The 24,987-nt window shown below is 42.5% G+C and overlaps 1 protein-coding gene across 2 annotated transcripts in view; it reads left to right on the top strand.

Moving 5' to 3' along the window:
- The window catches only part of RSU1 (Ras suppressor protein 1), a 196,079-nt gene that overhangs the window by 167,246 nt on the left and 3,846 nt on the right, over positions 1 to 24,987 (top strand). The window contains exon 9 of one of the 2 annotated variants that reach the window (XM_080666112.1): positions 20,580 to 20,638. The exons of the other annotated variant lie outside the window; for it this stretch is intronic. Within the exon in view, the coding sequence (XP_080522238.1) occupies positions 20,580 to 20,595 (16 nt within the window). The 3' untranslated portion in view covers positions 20,596 to 20,638. The remainder of the gene's footprint in view (positions 1 to 20,579; positions 20,639 to 24,987) is intronic. 2 annotated transcript variants of the gene reach the window in all.

Raw genomic sequence — 24,987 nt, forward strand, 5'->3', positions numbered from 1 at the left:
TCCTATCTAATGAAAGAGTAATATGCAGATTGATCATCACTCCAACACACAAGATGGCTGCCCCCATGTGGTCAAAGATCCTGCCCCCATGTGGACACAAGATGGCCACCACAAAATGGCCAGCAGGGGAGGGCAGTTGGGAGGAACCAGGCCTGCAGGGGAGGGCAGTTGTGGGTGATCAGGCCAGCAGGGGAGAGCAGTTGGGGTGTACCAGGCCTGCAGGGGAGGGCAGTTAGGGGTGACCAGGCCTGCAGGGGAGGGCAGTTAGGGGTGACCAGGCCTGCAGGGGAGGGCAGTTAGGGGTGACCAGGGCTGCAGGGGAGGGCAGTTAGGGGTGACCAGGGCTGCAGGGGAAGGCAGTTAGGGACAATCAGGCTGGCAGGGGAGCAGTTAGGCATCAATCAGGCTGGCAGGGGAGTGGTTAGGGGTGATCAGGCTGGCAGGCAGAAGCAGTTAGGAGCAATCAGGAAGGTAGGCAGGCTAGCAGTTGGGAACCAGCAGTCCTGGATTGTGAGGGATGTCCGACTGCCCATTTAGGCCCAATCCCTGGCAGTTGGACATCTCTCGAGGGGTCCCAGATTGGAGAGGGTGCAGGCTGGGCTGAGGGACACCCCTCCATGCACAAATTTTGTGCACCGGGCCTCTAGTGTATGTATAATTGATTCAAAATAATCTGCACATACTTAAAATGTGATTTTTTAAAAAATCCTCCAATGTGGCCTCCTGCAGGGATTTAGTCCCCTGAGCTGGAGGGTGGGGGGAGTGGCAGAATCATGGACTCATACTCTCAGGTCTTAGAAGGAGGGGCTTTATATGAAACACTTCAGTATCTCTGTCCACATCCCTGTGTTTAAGTCTCTTGACATTGATATGTTAATATCCATCAAATTCTAGTTTCTTGAACCCCTAGCAATTGAAGATGGATTATATGAAGATGAAGTTGTAATATACTTACTTTTTATTTTGCCTGGCGTAATTTTAGCAGGGTTTGTTTTTTGTTTTTTGTTTTTTTGTTTTCAAACTCAAATGCAGATCGGTTTGTAATTCTCTCTTTTACTTTTTAATCTAATATGTACACATTTATTTTATTTAATATTATTTTTTAAATTTATCTTTATTGTTGAAAGTATTCCAGATGTCCCCTTTGTTTTTGTTTTTCCCCATTGACCCCCTCCACCCCGCACCCGCCCCTCCCAAGCCTTCACCACACTATTGTCTGTGTCCATGGGCTAGGCATATGTGCATATAAATTTCCCAGTTAATATCTCCCCACCCACTCCCGCCTTCCCTCTGAAATTCGTAATTCTCTCTTCCTTTCATCCTTAGAATCTCAGATGGCTGAGTTGAATCTGGGAGTGAGTGCTGTGGGTCTTCTCCTGCAAGGGTCCTGAACCCAGAAATCTGCAGCCCTCCATGCTCCCTCACTCTCGGGGTAGCTTTTCCTTCAGATGACCTAGGAGAGCTGCAGGTCAAGACCCCCTAAGTGTGAGCCCAGCCATGCTTATTCGCGTGATGTTCTCTATAGCCTTGGACTCAGCTTAGGGAGCAGTTTGATGTGCGCGTCTATCTGTAAACTCTGCTGCTGACCTCTTTCTTCTTCCATCTGTTCTGCTAGTGCTAATTTTCCTCCAGGTTGCATGGTGTGTGTGTGTGTGTGTGTGTGTGTGTGTGTGTGTGTGTACAGCCTCTAGCCTTGGTTTATAAACAGCCGTTTTCACTAAATTCCCACATCCAGAACAAGTTTTTTTTCTTTTCCCAAATAAAACACTTCTCACTGAGGGTTTTCTGGAACCCTACCTGCTGCTGCTTTGGTGAAGTCCGGATCAGCTGCTGTGCTTGGAATGCTGCCCTCATTCTGTGGCTCTGAAATTTTGTTGTAACAGTTTCCTTCCGAAAAGAAGCAGCCTTAGAACTAGTGGACCCCTGCTTTTCTCTTTATTTTGTAACTTGGAGAATTTTACTAACTTTGTGTCACCTTCTGCCTCCGATTGAATCTGTTAAAATAGCTACATATGAGCGGGATCTATACAGAAAATAAAATAAGTACAGAAACACTGTTCGTGGAGAGCGATGTTGCCATATCCACATAGCCCTGTGTTGTTATAAGGATTAATGTTTTTCCTGAAATCAATTCACATTCTTAAATTAATTTTTAAAAGAAACTATACTGCTATTGAGAAAAATAAGTACATAGAAATTAAAATGTAAAGCTTGCATCACTCATCTCACTGAACACCTCTGAGAAACATGCTTGGGGGAGGTGGCATATCAAAGCGGGCTGGGTGGGGTGAGGGAAGCAGCCATTTATCCCTTGCTTTAATATACAAGTTTAATTTCACTTGCTAGTTTTGTTTATGCCAGGATGTTTCAGCCTCAGCACTGTTGACCTTTTGGAGCAGACAGTTCTTTGTTGGAGACTATCCTGTGCATCATAGGATGTTTAGCAGCATCCTTGGCCTGTAACCACTACATGCCAGTAGCACACCCCCAGTGTGACAACCACAGGTGTGTCTACACATTGCCAATCCGGCCCCTGGTTGGAGGGCAGATCTGCCTGGTTGACAGCCACTGTGTAATACATAAGTCATTATGTTGCTTTTACTACTGTGGTGGTCTTGAATTGTTACTTTAGTAAGTGTGTATATTTAAAATACACTGCAGCTTTTGAGACCTTGTTTTATAGCATTCTTATGACTATGCGTATAACTCCCCTGTTATAGGAAAATGGAAGTGGCCTTGGCCTCTCTCTCCTGAGACTGCCTTGGGCACACTTTGTCCCTTTTCTATTGAGGTGAGCTGCTTCTGCCCACTATTTGTCAGCTCCCAAAGGACTCCTTGGTGAATGAAAGACTGGTTTTTCTAGCTTATATGCAGACTAGAGGCCCGGTGCATGAAATTTGTGCAGGGCGGGGGGTGTCCCTCATCCCAGCCTGCACCCTCTCCAATCTGGGATCGGGCCTAAACGGGCAGTCGGACATCCTTCTCACAATCCAGGACTGCTGGCTCCCAATTGCTCGCCTGCCTACCTGCCTGATTGCCCCTAACCGCTTCTTCCTGCCAGTCTGATCACCCCCTAACCACTCCCCTGCCAGCCTGATTGATGCCTAACTGCTCCCCTGCCAGCCTGTTTGCCCCTAACTGCCTTCCCCTGCAGCCCTGGTCACCCCTAACTGCCCTCCCCTACAGGCCTGGTCCCCCCCAACTCTTCTCCCCTGCAGGCCTGGGTCCCCCCCAACTGCCCTTACCTACAGGCCCGGTCGCCCCCAACTTCCCTCCTCTGCCGGCCTGGTCACCCCTAACTGCCCTACTCTGCAGGCTTGATCGCACCCAACTGCCCTCCCTTGCAGGCCTGGTCCCTCCCAACTGCCCTCCCCTGCTGACCTGATCGCCCACAACTGCTGTCCCCTACAGGCCTGATCCCTCCCAACTGCCCTCCCCTGCTGGCCTGATCGCCCACAACTGCTGTCCCCTACAGGCCTGATCCCTCCCAACTGCCCTCCCCTGCTGGCCATCTGTGGTGGCCATCTGTGTCCACATGAGGGCAGCCATCTTTGACCACCTGGGGACAGCCATCTTGTGTGTTGGAGTGATGGTCCATTTGCATATTACTCTTTTATTAGATAGTATAGAGGCCTTGTGCACAGGTGGAGGCCGGCTGATTTGCCCTGAAGGGTGTCCCAGATCAGGGTGGGGGGTTCCCTTGGGCTGTGGGGCGGCCTGAGCAAGGGGCCTATGGTGGTTTGCAGGCCGACCACACCCCCCGGCGACACAAGCGGAGGCCCTGGTATCTCGGGTTTATTTATCTTCTATAATTGAAACTTTGTAGCCTTGAGCGGAGCCAAGCCTCCTGCTGGCTCTGTGGCCACAGCCATTTTTGTTGGGATTTATTTATCTTCTATAATTGAAACTTTGTAGTCTTAAGTGGAGGCCAAGGCAGGCCAGGGCTGCGGAAACTTGGCTTCCTCCATCACCAGGGGCAACTCAAGCCTTCTGCTCTCTCCAGCTCTGTGGCTGCCGCCATTTTTGTTGGGATTTATTTATCTTCTATAATTGAAACTTTGTAGCCTTGAGTGGAGGTCTGGGCCAGCCAGAGTGTGCGGAAAGCTTGGCTTCCTCCATTCCCTGGAAAACCCAAGCCTCCTGTTTGTTCCATGGCCACAGCCATCTTGGTTGGGTTAATTTGCATACTCTCTCCTGATTGGCTGGTGGGTGTGGTTTGTGGGTATGTCAGAGTGATGGTTAATTTGCATATTACTCTTTTATTAGATAGGATATGCTTCATTTTAAGAAAATGCAATGACACGTGACTTTATTCACTATTTACATCAATGGAGGCCTGCATTCTTGTGAGATACTACTTTAAATGTATTATCTTTTTTACTTTTACAGAAGTCATTTTTTATTTCTTGTGAGAAAAACTAAGCTTAGATAGGTTAAGTGGCTTGCCCAAAGCCACAGTGCTGAAGTTACTTTTCTAATAAAGGGGAATACTGGAAGCTATGTGTCCCCAATAGGGAAATGTTTACATTAATGATGAAATACAGCATGGATTCACAGGTACCCTGTCAGTAATTTTGTTTATGATTATGTGGTAAATACCGATGCTGTACTTTTGTTTAAAATCATAAACCTATTATAAACTATGATAATTACTGCTTAAAAAATACTCTGGATGTAAACTTGAAATAAATTTACCAAGATACTAGTAAAAGTTATGTTTAAGTAGAAGACATCTGATTTTCTAAATGGGTTGAAGTATGTTTCTATTTCTTTAAAAAAAATGAAATTTTTAAGTTAAAAACAAAAAAAGATATAGTTTAAATTACTGCCGAAGTTTCCTTTTCTTATGATTCTAGCTAAGAAATGTGTATTTTCTGCACATGTACAAATGTTCATGTGTCCATATGTCTGAGATCAGCATTCTCTCACAGCTGATTTAATTTTTGCTTTATCTCTGGCCAGCTACCTCTTACTGACAGAAAGAAACTCGGGATATTTCGATGGGGTACCCAGCCAAAATAATATGCAATAATGGAAGAGGCAGTTGGTCTGCTCCCTCTGTTTTTGGTGGTTGGTTTTTTTTTTGCTTGTTTTGTTAATCCTCACCCAAGGATATTTTTCCCATTGATTTCTAAAGAGAGTAGAAGGGAGCGGGGGGGGGGGGGGGGAGGGAGAGAGAGAGAGAGACATTAACGTGTGACACATCCATCGATTGCCTACCACATGCACCATGACAGCACCAGGAATTGAACCTGCACCCTCAGTGCATGCCATTGACCAAGAATCAACGTGAGACCCAATGCTCTAACCACTGATCCACACAGGCCAGGGCTGTTGGTTTCTTTTGGAGTGAGACTAAGCCTTACCTCCTGAAAGACAGGGCAAGTTTGGTTCGCTCCTAGTGACAGCCATTGCTCATACTGCTGTCATAGAGGGTTAATGATTGTAGGCCATGTTGTCATCAAATTGATGAGCCTGAATGAAGTGCACACATGGCATGCTCTGTTATGTCAGCCAAATAGACACCTGTTGTCCTGCAGGATTCATAGTACAGGCAGTCCGCAGGTTATGTCGGACTCGATGTACGTTGTTTCGTGGTTACCTCGCCATCTCCCATCTATACTAATAAAAGGGTAATATGCTAATTAGACCCGGAAACCTTCCGGATGTCCTTCCAGACAAAGCCATGGTGGCGGGGCCGAGGCAGAGGCAGGTAGGGGCAATCAGGCCAGGAGCGGCGGGGGACAGTTGGGGGCGAGCAGGTCATCGGGGGGGCATTTGGGGGCGAGAAGGCCAGTGGGGGGGCGGTGGCAGTTGGGGGCGAGCAGGCCGGCAGGCAGAGTGGTTAGGGGCAATCAGGCAGGCAGGTTAGCAGTTAGGAGCCAGCGGTCCCAGATTGTGAGAGGATGTCCGACTGCCCGATCCTTGTGGGATTGGGCTTAAACCGGCAGTCGGACATCCCTTGAAGGGGTCCCAGATTGGAGAGGGTGCATGCCAGGCTGAGGGACACCCCCCCACACACACACACCGTGCACTGGGCCACTAGTTTATTTATAAAAAAAAAAAAAAGTTCTGTCATTTTGACATATGTACATATGTGCTTAATGTTTTTTATTATTTATTTACCACAAGTAAAGGTCAGGAATTGTTATCTTTCTTTTAATTTTTTTTATGTAGGTGGGTTCGACTTACAGCGAAAATCGCGTTACATCCGCTGTAAGAACGGATCTCTGACGTAACCTGAGGACCTACTGTACATTTTTTAAAAACTTCATGGGTGTTATCGCACATGATATTTTTATTTAAACTTCTTCCCTCAATGTCTTTCCATTCATTTTTAATTTCTTAGTACTTCATTATTGACAGATGTGCTTTGAGTGGAGTATTTGGGTAACAATCGTGAACTTTGTTCTCAAGATTTGCTAAGTATCTTTCCTTTAGTCCTCATAACCATTGTGTTGGTGATAAGGAGAATGCCCATTTCATATGTGAGTAAGGTGAGGCTCAGACAGTGTAACAGTCCCCACCTCTGTGGCTCTATATGGTGGTATATCCCACAGTGATTCCTTCTGAATATGGGGTAAGTCAGTTCCATTTTAGGGAGCTTTCTTTTAGGTGTGTATAGTTCTTGTTAAATGCTATCAGTTTCTTCACTTAATATCTGCTAAAAGTTTGTAATGCTTTTTGCTTACTGACTGTTTCCATGTGTTACACCTAAATTGAAATTGAGATTTTGGTTAAATAATTGCCCTAGCCAGTTTGGCCCAGTGGATAGAGTGTCAACCTGCAGACTGAAGGATCCCAGGTTCGATTCTGGCCAAGGGCACATGCCCAGGTTGCGGGCTCAATCCCCAGTAGGGGGCATGCAGGAGGCAGCCGATCAATGATTCTCTCATCATTGATGTTTCTATCTCTCTCTCCTTCTCCCTTACTCTCTGAAATCAATAAAAATATATTTAAAAAAAAATAATTGTTCAGCAGGATTCTTTCCCTTAAGTACGGGAGGACGTGGTTTATTAATGTTGTCCCTGTTCATAATGGGAGGGTGCATACAGCTCATCTCAACTTTAAAGGAACTCTTACCCATAGTTGGAACTCCTTTTTTTTTTTTTTTTTTCTGGACTTGATTCTAGGCCTACCCTCCCCATAACCACTCAGTTTCCAGGAACTATCACCTGGTGTGAGGTTGTTTTATATATGTTTGCATACCAGTACATGCGGTCCTCACACTCATAGTTAGATATTCTTCTGCACTCACCAAAGCATTGTGTCCTGACTGGAAAAAGTTTTAAAATGTTGTTTTTAAAGAGCTGTAGGCGTTTTAATAACAGTTTCTTCTCAGCTTTTCTCTGATGTGTCTCAGAAGAAACGTACAGTAACAGAATGTGGCATTACTGCAGCATGCCTGTCTAAATAGACTTCAGCCCATCGAGCTAGATTTCCCTGAAAAGGAAGCTTTCCTAGCCATGTACCCACTAAAAAGATACCCCAGGTGGCAAGCCCAGACCTTTGGTGCCTGCAGGTGTCATTTTTTTTATTTAGCACTATTTGAAATTATTCTCTGGCTCCATGGCAAACAGGACCAGAGCTCATGGCCTTAATGAAAAGGAACACTGCCCAGTATCCGGTGGGTGTGGACTGAAACCTCAGGCCCAGTAAGAGTGTAAAGTTGGCACGTCAGTGGCCAAGCGTCCAGCCCGTGTGGTCTCCGAACCTTTGTGCTGGTGGCCTGAGGCATAGCAGTGACGTGGTCTCTCCACGGACTCACAGCCTACTCATAAGTAATTCCAAGTGCTTGAAGCATATGGACATTTCACTCTCAGGCTTAATATGCAACATGCAAAATGAATTTTTCACATTGGGTTTTTAAATATTGGAAAAATTCCAGCTTTTCCTCACTGGTGTGCCTTTTGGAGTTAGCGCCCTTCAGAGCAGCTGGAGAGGGACAGACTGTAATGTAAGCAGAGTGGCGTTTGCAAGTGAGAGCTGTATGAGAGGATGATTTTGGAAACACTGCTCTGGGTGTCGAATTGAACAAAGAGTCATTACTGAGGGAAAAAATAACCAGAAACACATTGTTAATACTCTCTCGGATTTGGGGCTGGAGAGCCATACTGTGAAATGAGGGGAAGATAAATAGAGAGAAAAACAGCCAATTAAGAGGACAAATAACCTGGGGGGAGGTGGGCTGCCCACTGGCATTGGCAGGGAACATATAACCAGCATCTGACTCATTTCCTTAAGATTCAGTGTGTTTGCAAATTGCTCCGTTGCATCTTACAGAATCTAATCTGAGCAACGAAGAGCTGACTAGTGAACATAGTTGGTTGAATTCCCTCAGTACTCCTGAAATATAACAGAGCAAGGAACAGTATAATGAAAAATAACAGAGAGAGTAGCTAGGGGCTTAACTTATGATCAGTGTTCATTACAACAAATGACACTCACTGCAGAGTTACCATAAAGATTATTGACTCTTACGTAATGTGGTTCCCATCTGAATAGATTCGGGAACAGCTTAGCATGAGAATGGGAGAGCTGAAGCAAGAGGAGGATGGAAGATGCACTCAATGCCCTTATTCGTTTGTTCAGTTAGTACCAGTGAGCTGCCCATTCAGAACCCTGAACAGAGCAGAGGCTGGCTCTGCTTCCGCAAGGACTGCATGGTTGTCTTGGGCGTTGACCAGCATGTGATATGAAGACCAGGCTCAGAAAGTGACTAAACTTTTTTAAAACTTATTTTACAATTATAGTTGACATTTAGTATTATATTAGTTTCAGGCACACAACACAGTGATCAGACGTTTTTACATAGTTTACGAAGTGATCAACTAGATAAGGAAAGTGACTAAACCTGTTGATAGCTTTATATCCAAAGTTTATATCCATCTTATGTTCTCTGCCATTTTTTGTTTCTCTCAAGCATACATGTTACAGCATTTAAAAAATATCTCTTTGGAAAGAAACTGTCATTTATGTGAGTTCATCGCCTAATGACTCTGTGAAGTATGTACTATTACTAACAGTCCCATTATACAGATGAAAAAGTATGCTCAGAGAGGTTTAGGTCACTAGGTTTACTCAGCTGCAAATTATTATAGATGAACTCCAAACTAGGCCTCTCCAGCAGTCTGCCAGACATTCCACATAGGTGCTGAGCAGAGATTTATGTCCTCTCTCTCTCTCTCTCTCTCTCTCTCTCTCTCTCTCTCTCTCTCTCTCTCTCGGCTGGATTTTGAAATCAGACAAATTGGAGCTTGGACCTTTCCTTTTCTATTTGAGATGAGACCCTGCAAAGTGGCTGAGTGACTTGACCTCTCTTAACAGTGGTTGTAATAAAAAAGAAAGTTTATGTTTAATGTGTGGCTAGACATAGTGCCAAGCTCTTTACCTGGTTTCCTCATTCAGTCCTCCCAACTGTAAACAGTGTAGGCCTGATTATTATACCTGTTTCACAGGTGGAAAAACTGAGGCTTAGAGGAGCCCAGACTGCCCAGCCAGTGATCAGGAGTCATACAAGCCTTGCTCACTGTGGGCAGTTTGTAAGTCAGCTCTGCAAAATGGCCTTCAGAAGAGAGGCCCCCAGTAATATTAGCCACAGGTGAGGGTGGCAGCCCTCAGTGACGTAGGAGATGCACGCACAGGGGATCCCAATGAGGCTAATGGATGAGGGGCTGTGTTGTTGCAGGGAAAGGAGCAGGGGCATTTGGGAACAGGTCAATGTTTGTCAAAAGAATAATGAAGGCATCTGTGGGAATTCAACAGTTGGATGGGTCTTTGGGTCTTCCCTTCCTTTAGTTTTCAGTTTCATATTTCTGAGTTTTATGGGGAAAAAATATCTTGAGAAGGAATGGGGAATTTAAAAATAATGTTACCTCATTGTAGTCAACAGGCTTACTATATGTCCCCTATCTCTTCTGAGCACCTTGTTCTCTCCTTTGTAAAAGCCTCATGGCTGCCCTAGCCAGTTTGGCTCAGTGGATAGAGCATCAACCTGCAGACTGAAGGGTCCCAGGTTCGATTCTGGTCAAGGGCACATGCCTGGGTTGCGGGTTTGGTCCCCAATAGGGGACTTGCAGGAGGCAGCCAATCAATGATTCTCTCTCATCATCAATGTTTCTATCTCTCTCTCCCTCTTCCTTTCTCTCTAAATTAATATATATATATATATATATATATATATACACATATATATGTGTGTGTGTGTGTGTGTGTGTGTGTGTGTGTATATATATATATATATATATATATATATATATATACATACACATATACATATATATATTAAAAAGCCTTGTGTCCACCTGCAGTAAGATTCTATAGACCTCCTGGCAGCCCACCACCCACGCTGGCCCATCAGTTGGAGATGGACAGGGGACGGAGCAGGAGAGGTTGGAGTACCAGAGTCCAGATTTAGTCTTTTCCTCTTCAGAAGGAGCAGAGCTGAGTGACAGGGTCTGGCTTGCCTAGGAAATGGCAAATCTTATTAATGTGCTCAGCCTATAGCTGCTGCTTCTTGGACCCCTCCTAGCATAAGTCTCTGGAATATGTGCTCTGGCCAACGTCAAGCTGAGCATTTTTGGCTTTTGAGGGTGTTTTTATGTTTTCTTGCTTTGGGGAAAGAGAGGGACCGACTATACTTTCCTCCAACCAAGCAGTGTTCATGGGCTTTAGGACTCATTTGTATTGGCCTAGAGACCTTCCCAGGTTCATACTCAGAATTATTATAAACAGTTAAAGATATTGGAAGGACCTCTAGATAAGTGAGATTACTTTTAAAAAAATTATGTGGTAGATATATTCATCCTTCCTTTCCCTAAGGCACTAAAAGTAACCATGTGCCAAGAAAGGGCCCCTCAGCTTTCAAAAAGTACAAGAAGGTGGCTCGATCTCACCAGACTCCTGTGTTCTCTGTCTGTGTTGTACAGAACGGTGACTGTGACAGTCTGTGGCTCCTGAATTCTACCTTGTCTGATTGGGATGTGCCTTAAGAGTAAAATACTCACCAGATTTCAAAGATGCTTAGTACCAAAAGATCATTACATGTATATGACATACTTAACAAATCATTTATCTTTAAATTGAGGATATACTTGATCGTTAATTGTTTATATTGATTACATGTTGAAATGATCATATTTTGGATATACTGGGTTAAATAAAATATATTATTAAAGTTCATTTTATCTGTGCCCTTTTACTCTTTAAATGTGGCTACTGGAAAATGTAAAGTTATATGTATAGATCTCATATTTTGGACAGAGCTATTGTATAGATATGTGAAAATGTGGACTATGTTTCTATAAATTAGAAGTACTACTAATGTGTTTTAAAATAAGATTTTAAAAATACCTTTTGGAAATATTTATGAGGGGGAAATTAACTCGCTGTAAATATTCAATATAACAGTAACTACTCACTAATAAGAGGGGCTTGTTTTACTATTCTCTGGAAAATATGTTGGGTTCATGGTTATTAATAGCCATTCAGGGAGAATATTTTCCCATGAGAACATAGGTGAGCTTGAGTCCATTATTGCACAACATGGTTTGTTAATATTGGAAGGAACTACTGTGCATGTGTACCCAGGCGTTGTCGTGTCAGCCACCTCATGACCACACCCACTGGAGGGACTGGAAACCATAACCCAGGGGCAGGCCCAGGCAGTATTCCCTGGGTCCTCTGGTCCTCTGGCACCTCCACCTTATGCTCTGACTCTCACCATCTGTATTTACGTGCTCTAACACCTTCCAGGAGTGTTTTGTGGGTGAGATTCCTAGATGAAACACTTGAGATTCTTGGATGACAAGGTCTGTTGTGACAAGCTTTAGCTCTTCACTCCCCACCCACACCCACAGTTGTGCTCTGAGTTGACAAGGTCTCTGGGGGGCATCAGAAAACTAAGGCTTTAGTCCTGAAAAAGAGTCAGACCCTCCACTTGATGCATTCCCAGAATCCTCACCCAGATTTAGTGCTGATGCATAGAATCTTCTGGAATATCGTTTTTACATCAGGCATAAGCCACAAGCATCTTAGTTTTTAACCTGTTTTCACTCGAAGACCATACGTTTCTGAAACTCTTAAAAATCTGATTTTAAAAAACTAGGCGGAAATGGATGGCATAGCTGAACATTTGCTGAATATATCAGGGTTAAAAATATTTTTTTAATCCTTAATTCCTTTTGGAGTATATTTTTCCACAAAATTCAAAAACATGAAAGTGAAACTAAAGGAAGGATGGGATCCAAAGACTTGAGCTCTCACAGATGTCTTCGCCATGATTCTTTTGACAACTGTTGGCTTGTTCTCAAATACCACTTTGCCCATGAAAACCTCATTCCTCCCATTCTGCCAGTCTCTCCTTACCATTGGCCAGTAGTTCAATGATTGGGATCAGGAATGGAGGCATAGAACAAATCAACTTCATATGCCATGTCCCAGGTATGGGGTTTGGGCACTTCAGAGAGAGAGCCCAGCTTACGTGAGGGAGTTTGCTTTGCCAGAAAATGATAAGATGTCATGCATGGATTTTACCTGTAGCTGCTTCTTCCTGACATTCACCGGGTCAGAGCACCAGATAAGTCCATCTGTAGGTAGATGGATGCTTTCTTGGTTTTGTTTACTAAGTTGTTTTTTTTTGTTTGTTTGTTTGTTTTTAATCTCTTTCCTCTGTCTGTGAGTGAAATGTGACTCACCTCATAGAAAACCAGTGGAGAAGGGGGAGGGGCAAATGATACAGTGCTGTCTAAAATCTCAGGCCTCACGCCATAATCTGACCAGAACATACAAAGAACCTTAGAGATGTGAGCCCTGAAGGTTTCAGTTAACATGATTTTGCTTAAGGTTAAATGAGCTGATAAACTTAGTGTTGTATAATTTTTGTATGTAAAGTGTTCCAGTTCCATTCAGATGCCCAGCTCTGACCAGGTTGAGTGCTCTGTCAAGGTGGGTGCATTCTGATATAGCACCCAGTCAGTGTGTGAGGGCAAGCGGCGGCATGCGTACTAGACGGTTACAACCTGTGTAAGTCCACATGCCCCATTTTCTGACTAGGGAAATGCAGATTGTGGATTAATTCCAAAGAGCCTCATTCAGTGTTATTTGCCCTGCACTCGGGAGCCTGTAGGTTTGTACTTAAAGAGATGTTTAACTTCCCACTAACCTAACCATGAGTCACCTGCCATGGTCAAATCATCAGGTCCCCTGGACTGAGAGAGACTGAGGGAACTATAATCGGTCCCAGGAACAGAGTCTAAAATGTGAGCCACAAACAGGAGGAAGACGAGGAGGAGTAATACCTCTATATTTTACCATTTGTCCTTATCTGCAAAAGGAAAGGAAAGGAAAGGAAAAGCCTTCTCTGTTTAGACAATGTCATTTCTAGCTCAGTGACACTATATATTTGTGACATCACTTATATCTAGAGCCACAGGAAAAATATGTACCCCACAGGGTTCCTTTGATTCATGTGACATTGTGTAAGGTTTAAATGAGTTAATGTATAGAAAACTCCACAGAGCCTTCATGTGGAAATGCTACAGTATAGTCAGTGCTGCGAGCGTTTTGCTATTGTGATCACTAGCTTAAAAATGTTAGAGGTTGCGAACAACCTGGAGCCATTCATGAAGGAACCATGTGTGACCAGAAAGACTCATATAGCCATAATAAAAATTGATTCTGATTTTTAACTTGTCCAAAGGAAAAGAAAACACCCACTGGTTTTATGATGTTCATTTTAACATAATTCTCTGTTATAAGCAATTACTATCTTCAGCTGTTTCTTACTAATAGCAGATATGATGAACACTCAACAAAAGCCCATTGTACCTTAAAGGAATTTAATGGAAACCCTGGTCACAGTACTGTGAAAGAGAACCTCCATGAGAGGATGACTGACGGGGCTCCCAGTGGCCTCACTAAATAGTGCCAAGATGCATTTACTCCATTCCCAGTCCTACCTTTAGCCTTTCAGACTCAGAACCCTTGCAGTAACTGAGGAAAACACTTAAGAAACTGATGTAGGAACCAGACTAGAGCAGCCCCTTGGCCTGCATGGCACACATTCTTTCAGTAGACAGCTCTAAATGTGAAAGGGATATATAATCAACTGATGAGCACGGAATTGGGATATTGGGAAATGTTCCTTGGCTAAGATATTCTCTCAACTTACCAGTAAATATTTACTAGGTGGGCTAGTGTGTGGCAGGTACTGGAGAAACAAAATGATTAAGATAGTCCCTGTTTCAGAGTGACTATCTGACACTCATATAGTTGGACATTTCCAATACATCATACAGTCATTCATTCAGTCAACACACATATATTGTGTGCCTATGGCATAGCAGTCACAGAGGATACTAAATAAGGCAGGCAAAGTTCCTACTCTCTTGGGATACAGGAAACAATCACATAAACAAAATAATTATATTGTGACTACTTGTGTGAAAGGAAGTGCATATGGTTAAAGTTAGATAACGTGGGCAAAAAAAAAGACTTCTCTTAGTAATTCATATTGGAAGCAGAAATATATTTTAAAAACTCTTGGGAGACTTTAAGGGAAAAATTGATAGCATTGCAGTCATAGTAGGGGACTTGAGCATCCCACTGACCTCACTCAATGTATCTGGAGAGAAAAAAAATCAGCAAGGAAACAATGACCCTAAATGACACACTAGATCAGCTGGATTTAATTGATGTTTACAGAACATTTTCATCCCAGAGCAGCAGAATATGCATTCTTCTCAAGTGCACATAGAACATTCTCAAAGATAGACTATATGTTAGGGCAAGGAGATTGAAATCATATCAAACATCTTCTTGTATCACAATGGCACAAAATTAGAAATCAGCTACAACAAAAAACATTCAAAAACATGGAGGCTAAATAGCATGTTATTAAATAATAAATGGATTTCCAATGAGATCAAGGAAGAAATCAAAAACTTCCAGGAAACAATTGAAAATGAACACACAACAAACCAAAATCCATGAAACACAGCAAAAGTAGTCCTGAAAGGGAAGTTCATAGCATTACAGGCCCATGTAGAGAAATAAGAAAACTCTCAAATAAACAATCTAACTACATCTAAAAGAAATGAAAGAGCCCGGCCGGCATGGCTCAGTGGTTGAGCATCAATCTATGAACCAGGAGGTCCCAGTTTGATTCTCAGTCAGGACACATGCCCAGGTTGTGGGCTCGATCCCCACTGGGGAGTATTCAGGAGGCAGCTGATCAATTATTCTCTCTCATCATTGATATTTCTCTCTCTCCCCCTTCCTCTCCAAAAACAATAAAAATTTAAAAAGAAAGAGAATGACAAGAAAACCCAGAGTACGTAGAAAGAAGGAAATAATAAAGATCAGAGTGGAAATAAATGGCATAGAGACTAAAAAGCAATACAAAAGATCAATGAAGCCAAGAACTGGTTCTTTGAAAAGATAAACAAGATTGATGAACATTTAGTCAGACTCGTTAAGAAACAAAGAGAGAGGACCCAAATAAAATCAGAAATGAAAGCAGTGAAGTAAAAACTGACATCACATAAGAATTGTGAAAAAAAAATTACTATGAACAACTATATTCCAACTAGCTGTACAAGCTGGATAGAGTGGACAAATTCCTAGAAACATACAATATTTCAAAACTTAATCAGGAAGAATCAGAAAAGAATAAGCTATTAACAAATAATGAAATTAATATTATAATAATAATAATAAAACTCCCAGTAAACAAAAGTCCCAGTACAGATGGCATCACAGCAAAGTTTAACCAAACATTTAAAGAAAAACTAATAACCTGTCCTTTTCAAATTATTGCAAAAAATTCAAGAAGAGGGAAGACTTCCAAGCTCTTTTTATGAGGCCTGCATTGTCCTAATTCCAAAACCAGATAAAGACACTACAAAGAAAGATAATTACAGACCAGTATCCCTGATGAACATTATATTAGCAAATTGGATCCAGCAAAACATTAAAATGACCATACACTACGACCAAATGGGATTTATTCCTGGGATGCCATGTTGATTCGATATTTGTAAATCAATAATCATGATACATCACATAAACAGAGGATAAAAATCACATGATCATATCAAAAGACAGAAAAAGCATTCTTTAAAATCCAGCATCCAATTATGATAAAAACTCAGCAAAGTGAGAATAGGGATCATACCTGAATATAATAAAGGCCATATATGACAAACCTGCAGCCAACATCATAATCAATGGGCAAAAACTACAAGTGTTCCCCTTAAGATCAGTAACAAGACAGGGATAGTCACTTTCACCACTCTTATTCAACTTCCTACTGGAAGTCCTAGCAAGAAAAAAGGACAACAAGAAAAAAGGCATATGAATTGGAAAGGAGGAATAAACTTGTCATTATTTACAGATGACATAATATTGTGCAGAGAAAACCTTAAAGACTCCACTAAAAACCTGCTAGATTTAATAAATGATTTTAGCATTTTAGCAGGATACAAAATTAACACCTGGAAATCAATGGCATTTTTATACAACAATAATGAATTCTCAGAAAGAGAAACTAAAAAAAATTCCATTTACCCTTGCAACAAAAACGATAAGATACATGTTAATAAGCTTAACCAAGGAGGTAAAAGACCTGCACTTAGAAACCTATAGGACATTGAAAAAGGAAACAGGAGGATACAAACAAGTGGAAGCATATACCATGTTCATGGATTAGAAGAGTTAACATCATTAAAATGTCCATACTACCCAAAGCAATCTATATTTTCAATGCATTTCCTATTAAAATATCAATGGTATACTTCACAGATCTAGAACAAATATTCCAAAGGTTTATATGGAGCCAAAAATGCCCGAATAGCCACAGCAATCTTGAGAAAGAAGAACAAAGTTGGAGGAATCTCAATACCAAATGTCAAACTATACTACAATGCCATTGTAATTGAAACAGCCTGGTAATGGCATAAGAACAGGCATATAGATCAATGGAACAGAACAGAGACCCCAGAAATTGGCCCACACCATTATGGTCAATTAATATTTTACAAAGGAGGCAAGAACATACAGTGGAGTAAAGACAGTTTCTTCAACAAATAATGGTGGTAAAATTGGAGAGATACATGCAAAAAGTTGAAACTAGACCACCAACTTATACCATACACAAAAATAAACTCAAAATGGATAAAAGACTTAAATGTAAGTCATGAAACCATAAAAATCCTAGAAACAAACATAGGCAGTACAATCTCAGACATCTCACATAGGCAGTACAATCTCAGACATCTCATGTAGCAGGATTTTCACTGATACATCTGCTAGGGCAAGAGAAACAAGGGAAAGAATAAACAAATAGACTACATCAAACTAAAATGATTCTGCACAGCAAAGGAAACCATCATCAAAATAAAAAGGAAACCCAATATATGGAAGAACATATTGGCCAATGATACATCTGATAAGGGGTTAATTTCAAAAACATACAAAGAACTCATACAACTCAATACTAGGAAAACGAACACTCCAATTACAATATGGGCAAAGGATCTGAACAGACACTTCTCCGAAGTGGACATACTTATGGCCAATAGGCATGTGAAAAATTGCTCAACATCACTATTCATCTTAGAGATACAAATTAAAACCATAATGAGGTATCATCTTATACCTGTCAGAATGGCTACTATTAATAAATCTACAAACAATAACTAATGGCAAGGATGTGGAGAAAAGGGAACCCTAGTACAGTGCTGGTGGGAATGTAGATTGGTGCAACCGCTGTGGAAAGCAGTATGGCGTTTCCTCAAAAAATTAAAAATGGAACTGCCTTTTGACCCAATGATCCCTCTTCTGAGAATATAACCTAAGAATCTTGAAATGCCACTCAGGAAGAATGTATGCACCCCTATGTTCATAGCGTTGTTATTTTACAATAGCTAAGATCTGGAAGCAGTCCAAGTGCCCATCAGCAGATGAGTGGATAAAAAAAGCCATCGTACCTTTATACAATGGGAAGTATATGACTGAAAAAGAAGGTCTTACCCTTTCAACAGCATGGATGGATCAGGAGATCATTATATTAAGCAAAATAAGCCAGTGAGAGAAAGACAAATATCACACAATCTCACTTATATGTGGAATCTAATAAACAAAATAAATGGACGAACAAAATAGGTCCAGAGGCATAGATGCATGGGAAAAAAAACTGGCAAATGTCAGAGGGAAGGGGCGTGGCGGGGGGGGGTTGTAGGAGGAGATTAACCAATGAATTTACCAGCAATGTGTATATATTCATAGCCCATGGACACAGACAATAGGTGAAGGCCTGTGGTAGGGTGGGGGCTGGGTGGAGGGCGAGAAGGGGGGGAAATTGGGGACATCTGTAATACTGTCAACAATAAATAAATAAAAATAAAAAGAATAAATAAATATATTGAAATTTTGAGTAGTGCTTCATACTTGCCCTAACTGTTGTAATCTCTCCAACCAAGTATGTATTGGCAGAATATGAAATTTAAAGTGGGTTATGTGATATGGACAAAAGAAGTAATTTGTAATTATATAGTATTAACATCCAGCTATCCATATTAAAGGACCTATTAGGTAATTATTATTTAGCTTTTGGAGGACAGATTTAAGTTAGTGAATTTTAAAGTAGTAGTTTGTTTTGTTTTGTTTTAGGAATCATTTTGAAGAATGTATGCAAATATAAAATTGTTTTTCTTTCTCATTTATGAATAGGTTTGTATATCTGTGTATTATAAACACATAGAAACATGCGGTTGGATCTTTTTATAAAAATCTCTACAGTTGCAAGTACTAGATTACTTAGTAATTCTTCTTATAAATAATATTATTTAATCTCCAGATATGAAATCTATTAAGGAAGTAACTTATTTGGGAACTTAAACAATCCATTAGACTTGTTCTCTTTTTCCTTTTAGTTTATTCTGGAAATTGCAACATTTCGCATTTTGCAGTTAAATTTAAAAGGATTACCTATTTTCTTAATGCTTAAGCAGGGAAGCAAGTTGCAGTTATTGATTTTTCTCTGCATGTATTCTGGGAAAGTTGTATTCGTTCCTTCCCCAGGGACCATACCTCTGAACTGCATGCTTGCTGGTGACGGCTCAGACCTCTGATACATAACCAAAGACCTTGCCTAATATCCTTGCAACTGCTCAGGGAATTTTTATTAAGTAAAAGCGTCATTAAAGTAGACAGGATGATGAAGTTTAATGAGAATCTTTTGTGCATGAGATTGTTAGTTTTGGTCTGCCGGAATCCTTGTTTCTGTCCTTCAGTGGGGCAGATAGCGAGTCTAGAATATACGGCGTATTTTAAAATCTGCTTTATATTTTATATTTTTGTGTAGGTTAACATCTGTTCTAAACAAGCTGTTGTATGGTTTTTTGGCTATTTATATAGATGCCATTGACACATGTATGGTTATACTTCTTTTTTATACTGTGTGTTGTTTATAATGTGAATGTGAAAGACATATACTACCATTAGTGAATTACAAACCATCACTAGGAGGTTTGATCTCCAAAAACCATTGCTTTTTGAATTAATGAGACTTCTCATGAGAATATGCTAACTGTTAATATTTTTTTTCTTTAAGACTCAGCAGTTTATGTGCTAAGGTCCTGTCACCAGCCCCTCATAGCTTCTAGATGGGATAAAGTTATTTCAAATGCTTATTAATAATCTCGGCCTCCCACTCTGTCCACAGATTTATTTGTGGAGATTCTAAATTTAGCACCCTACCATAAGATTACAGAGTATAAACAAAATTATTTCTCTTTATCATTATCACTGGCCATATACTTAGACTTTAAAATTGGTTCTTTTCCTGATCTGTGTAAGGACTTTCCATGGAAACCCCTAAAACAACATGAGGGAGGCAGATGACGTGAGCACATGACTTAAGAACAGCATATTGTACCTCTCACATACCTGGCATTCTGAAACACAATATTTACCTAGCACACATGTGCTTCTAGCAGTGCCTGAGTATACAGAATACTGTAGCAGTGAAGTCAGCTTTCAAGAAAGTGGACAGCTTATTAGGAAGACAAAACTGAGAAATCCACAAAGTTGGGAGACAAGATAACTTGGTGAATCAAGAGTTTGATCTTTGCGAGTGAATGCCTGGGTTTGATCAGGGCCTAAACTTGCTAAACCTCGGTTTCCTCATTTGAAAAATGAAGACAATAAAGCCTCCACTTCGTTGGATTGCTGTGACAGTGAATGTTGAGCGAATGGTAGCCATATTTTAATGTGTCCCTGTAAAGGCACTCTACTGATAGTTCGAAATAACAAGCAAGGAGCTGGAATCACTTTATGGATCATCAAGGACTTAATGGTGAAATCCTGATAAATCCCACAAATATCGGGGGTACAGGAGAGTGAAGGAGGCTATGGAATGCCTAAAAATATGAATGAGATCTGAATTACAGAAAGGACTCTGACAGGCATTCCAAGAATAGTGATGCAGATCAGCAAAAAACGGACCAAAAGGGGTACAGGCGGGCAGGAAGTCCAGTCCCAGGCCTCAGGTTGATTTAGCACTTTTATGTTTTTTACAGCACTTCAGTGAACTGAAGCAAGTCCGATGGTCAGATACACCTGAAAGGCAGACGTGCAGGTACTCCCATTTGCCAGCTAGGATAATAGATATTCTGGAAAGAAATGCAAGTCTAGGTTCCTCAGCTAATACGTGGCAGAACTCGCGCTCAGTCCCTCTCTCCTGCACTCCACGCTGCCTGCCTCCAGACCAGCCTCACTATACTCAGGTGTGTTAGTGAACAGAGATGAGGCTGGGTAAGTTAAGTATGACATGGCATGTTTGTGGCAGCTGTATGCATATACCAGGCTGGGTACTTGATCCCATGGGCAAGGGCTGCTGATTTTCATGAGTAAACCAAGGAGAGATTATTCTGTCACTTGTGTGTAGGACACATTAGAGGAGGGAATGGATCAGCATCAGGGAGACAAAAACGGGACCCATTATAATAATCCAGTGGCCATGTGATAGGGGCCTGGATTGGCATAGGAGGAAAAGAATGGATAAGATCATTTGGTGATGAAAATAAGAATATGCACCATAAAGCGACTAATTAATCTACTGAGTTATGAATCTTTTGAGAAGCTAATGAAAACTTCCCCTTCTGCTGAAAAATTCAGCTTTGCTTGGAGTTTCAGATACTTTCCTGGTCCCAGGCTAAGAATGTCTTTTGAAGAGGAAGTGTCGGTCAAACTTGACTCATGTGGTGATGGGAAAAAGAAGCAGACGTCAAAATGACTTCAGTGACTTCAGTTTTGACCCTGAAGGTCTGGAGACATAGAGGGACAGACTGGAAGTCGGGGTAGAGACCTGTTATATGCTTTGTTTGCGTTTTAGAGCATCGTGTCCAGGTGGGAACAAGGCACAGCAGGGGTTGAAGGTGGCGGTGACTTGGAGGGCTGCTGCTCAGAAATAATAGTTGAAGCTATACAATTAGATGTTTGTTCCAGGGAAGAGAACACAAAGAGATAAATGAGGAAACCCAAAAATCAAAGAAGTGTCCAGAGAGAGAATAGCAGCCAGGATAGTGCATTGTAACCAAGGAGGCAATTTTGAAGAAGGAATGCGGTGGTCCACGCTGGTCCTCATTGCTGCAGCCAAGAAGGGATTGAGGGTCTGCAAGAGACCCTTGGATCCAACAGAAACGATAAGACATACAGATTTTTTTCTAAAAATGAAGATACACGTAGTAAATAAAATTTACCCATCAATAATAGAAAAGCATGCTTACCATCCTGCTTAATATAATAATTGTTTGCAAAATGTATTCTGGTTTTGGCATGCTGGAATTTCCTGCTGTGCAGTCTCAGATGTTCACAGGCAGTGTTCAGCTGCATGGAGCTTAAAGTGGCCATTGTGCGGGCTGCTTGCACGAGATGCCTCAGAAGGGATCAGGCTGGTGACCCCAGCAGTCCCTGAATCATTTCAGGATGATTCCTCTAGTGCTGGTCTTTGGCAAGGAGTCTTGGGGTGACTGCTCAGGGCAGGGCCCATCCCAAAGGGACAAATGGAGAGCCCTCGGGGCCTAGTGGTACTGGCTCGCTCATGGCCCCCACTGCAAGGGCATGCACACACATCTTGCCCTCCGTATTCTCTTCAGCCACAGGGGCCTGTTCATCGGGCCCCTAAGCGTAATGGATCCTTTCCTGTTGTTTTAGATTGTTCTTTTTTGGCTTTTTTTTTTCTCCTCCTTAATCATCTCTTAGTGATCATCTAGAAACCTCAGATTTCAGGGGAGAGATTTTCTAAGACTCTGTGCCATAGGTTTCTTTCATTTTCTTGGTTAAAGAGTTTGCCCACTGGCGGCGGCTGCCCCATTGGTGACCTTGAGCCAGGCTCCCTTTGCCAACATTCTCAAGCTGGCATGGCCGATTTCATTGCCCACCAGAATCCCCACTGAGAAGGGATCGATGGCAGAGCAAGCGGCATTCCTGGCTGTGCTCTGTGCATGAGGCAGCGGCTGAGAAGTGGAAGGAACTGTCCGCCTTGGCCTGAGTCATGGACCTTCATGAGAGGTTAAAGTGGCATAGCAACCTGGAACACCTGTTATGTGCCTGAATAGACAAGACCTTGTCCAGTTCTGAGTTAATCTTCTCCAAAGCTTTGTGAGATAGCTGCAAATTTTTATCCTCATTTTGCAAATGAGAACATCAGTGACTATGGCAAGTTAGTCACTTGCCCAAAGTCAGACATCATTCAGAGCCAGGCAGGGTGTGGGGAGGAGAGGTAAGTGAAGACTGTGGGGAGAAGTAAGGGAAGACTGGGACTGTTCTCCGGGATCCTCAGGGCAGGTGGGACAGTCCACCTGAGCAGAGTGTGGAGGGGATGTGCTGGTCTGGGAAGCGCCTTGTGCCAGGGTCTCAAGGGTGGTTGGAATTTCCCAGGTGGAGGAGGTGGAACAGGTCCAGCAACTGTAGTCACCAAGGCCCTAAGGGGAAATGTACTTCACAAGAAGAGGGTATGGGTAATCAGGAGGAGAGAAATCCATCCCAAAGGCTGGGGGCTGTACTAACTAATCGTGTCTTTTCTATATTTTATGAGACTTTGACATATGGAGGTCTTGCTGGCTGGGGGGAGGCTGCCCTTCCCAGGTAACTCCTAGAGACAGCAGCCAGCATGCATGCCTGCAGGTGCCTTTCACATGCAAACCAACCACTGCAAAGCCCATACCCCTAACCACCCCCTTTATCTAACAATCACTCGCCAAGACAACGTTTCCCCTCCCCGTACCAGACAACTAGACCAGCCCTGTGGCCCAGAGACCACTGAAATTATTCAAACTCTCCAATTCCAAACTCGCTCAAACCTGCCTACTCTGCCTCACCCATTCCTTTCCAGGCCCTGCTCTCTCCTACACTCCTTCCGTCTCCTGACCGACCCTTGTACTTCCCCACGTGGCCCTGCATGGTGTGATGTATCCCCCTCCTCTCAGGAACTACACAGAGTAAAACTTCTTTCAATGTTATTGACCTCTCTGTGTCATCACTCAGTGACCCTCCATGACCCTCTGTAAATTAATCCCAGATACATGCAAAACATGAGCCGGGCGTGTTAGCTTCAGAGAATAGAGGGGGCCAGGACCATCCAGTCTAACTACAGTAAAGAGGGGACAGTTTGCCAGCCTGTTCCCCTTCTTCTGGTAGAAACAGTACCCATTATTCTTTTGGGTACCTCTCGAGTCTTTTCTGAAACGTAGTTTTTCACTTCCCCTTCTTTTCAGTGCTACCCCAGACAGTTTCTATTTTTTTTTTCTGCTTAAATTAAGCAGCATCTTCCTGGTAGACTGCCCTGTGTATGACCCACAGGGTTTCACTTACTGTATGAGTTCCCTATTGCTGCTGTAACAAGTGACCATGAACTTGGCATCTGGAAACACAACAAATGTGTTATCTTATAGTTCTGGAGGTCAGAAGTCTGAAATCAAGGGGTCCACAATGTTGCTTCCTCTGGAGGCTCTAGGGGAGAAGACATTGTCTTGCCTTTCTAGCTTCTGGAAGCCACCTACATTCATTGGGTAGGAGCCCCTTCCTCCATCCTCAAAACCAGGAGGGTCACAGGCTCAAATATCTCTCTAACCTTGACCCTCCTGCCTCCCTCTAGGACTCTTGTCATTCCCTTGGGCCCCCCCTGGAAAATCCAGGTTAATTTTTCCAGCTCCAGATCCTTAACTTCATCACCTCTGAAAAGTCTCTTTTGCAATGTAATATATTCACAGGTTTCAGGGATTAGAATGTGGACATTTGGGGGCCATTATTCTGACTACCACACTTCTCAAATGGAGGCCTCATGACTAATCACTGGTAGGGCCAAAAATGGAGTCTGAGGCTCTGGACCCTGAGACCCTTGTCCTGATTGCTCTGCCACAGTGATGTCTCCACGTGGGACTGTCCGCTTAGTAAGGCGGTGACTTGCATCTGCCCACAAAGCTGGAGGAGTGAAAGGATCACGCAGAGAAGGGAGGGCAGTGTCATGCCGGCTCTGCAGTGACTCACCCAGGAAGTGGGGCGCTGCATTTAGCTCTGCCGTAGTTGCTTTCTTCAAAGGGGATTAAGACCTTTCTTCCAGAGATGCTTGGGGATTTGCGTTGATAGAAAACACCTTGTTATTTTTTTCCAGAGGAAAAATCCCTTAAGAAGTAAAGTAATCATATAATTATCTGTATTTAATCTCTCTGACTATAACCCCACGTCGGCCCTGTTTTTCAACAGGCATTTGCTGGCCACTTGCAATAGGCTTGTCATGGTGCTGGCTCTTCTGACCACAGCCACTCTGCAGGGAAAACCACATCATTTGGTTTTTACATATGGAGAAACCGAGGCATGGTGAGAGTGAGAGATGCTAATCATTTGACCAGAGTCAACAACCAGGGGGTGACACAATTCGGATTTAAACATCAGGTTCAGCACTGCTGTGCATCTGGCCCTTCATAG

The sequence above is a fragment of the Plecotus auritus genome (assembly GCF_963455305.1).
Source record: "Plecotus auritus genome assembly, chromosome: 1".
In the NCBI taxonomy this organism is placed as follows: domain Eukaryota; kingdom Metazoa; phylum Chordata; class Mammalia; order Chiroptera; family Vespertilionidae; genus Plecotus; species Plecotus auritus.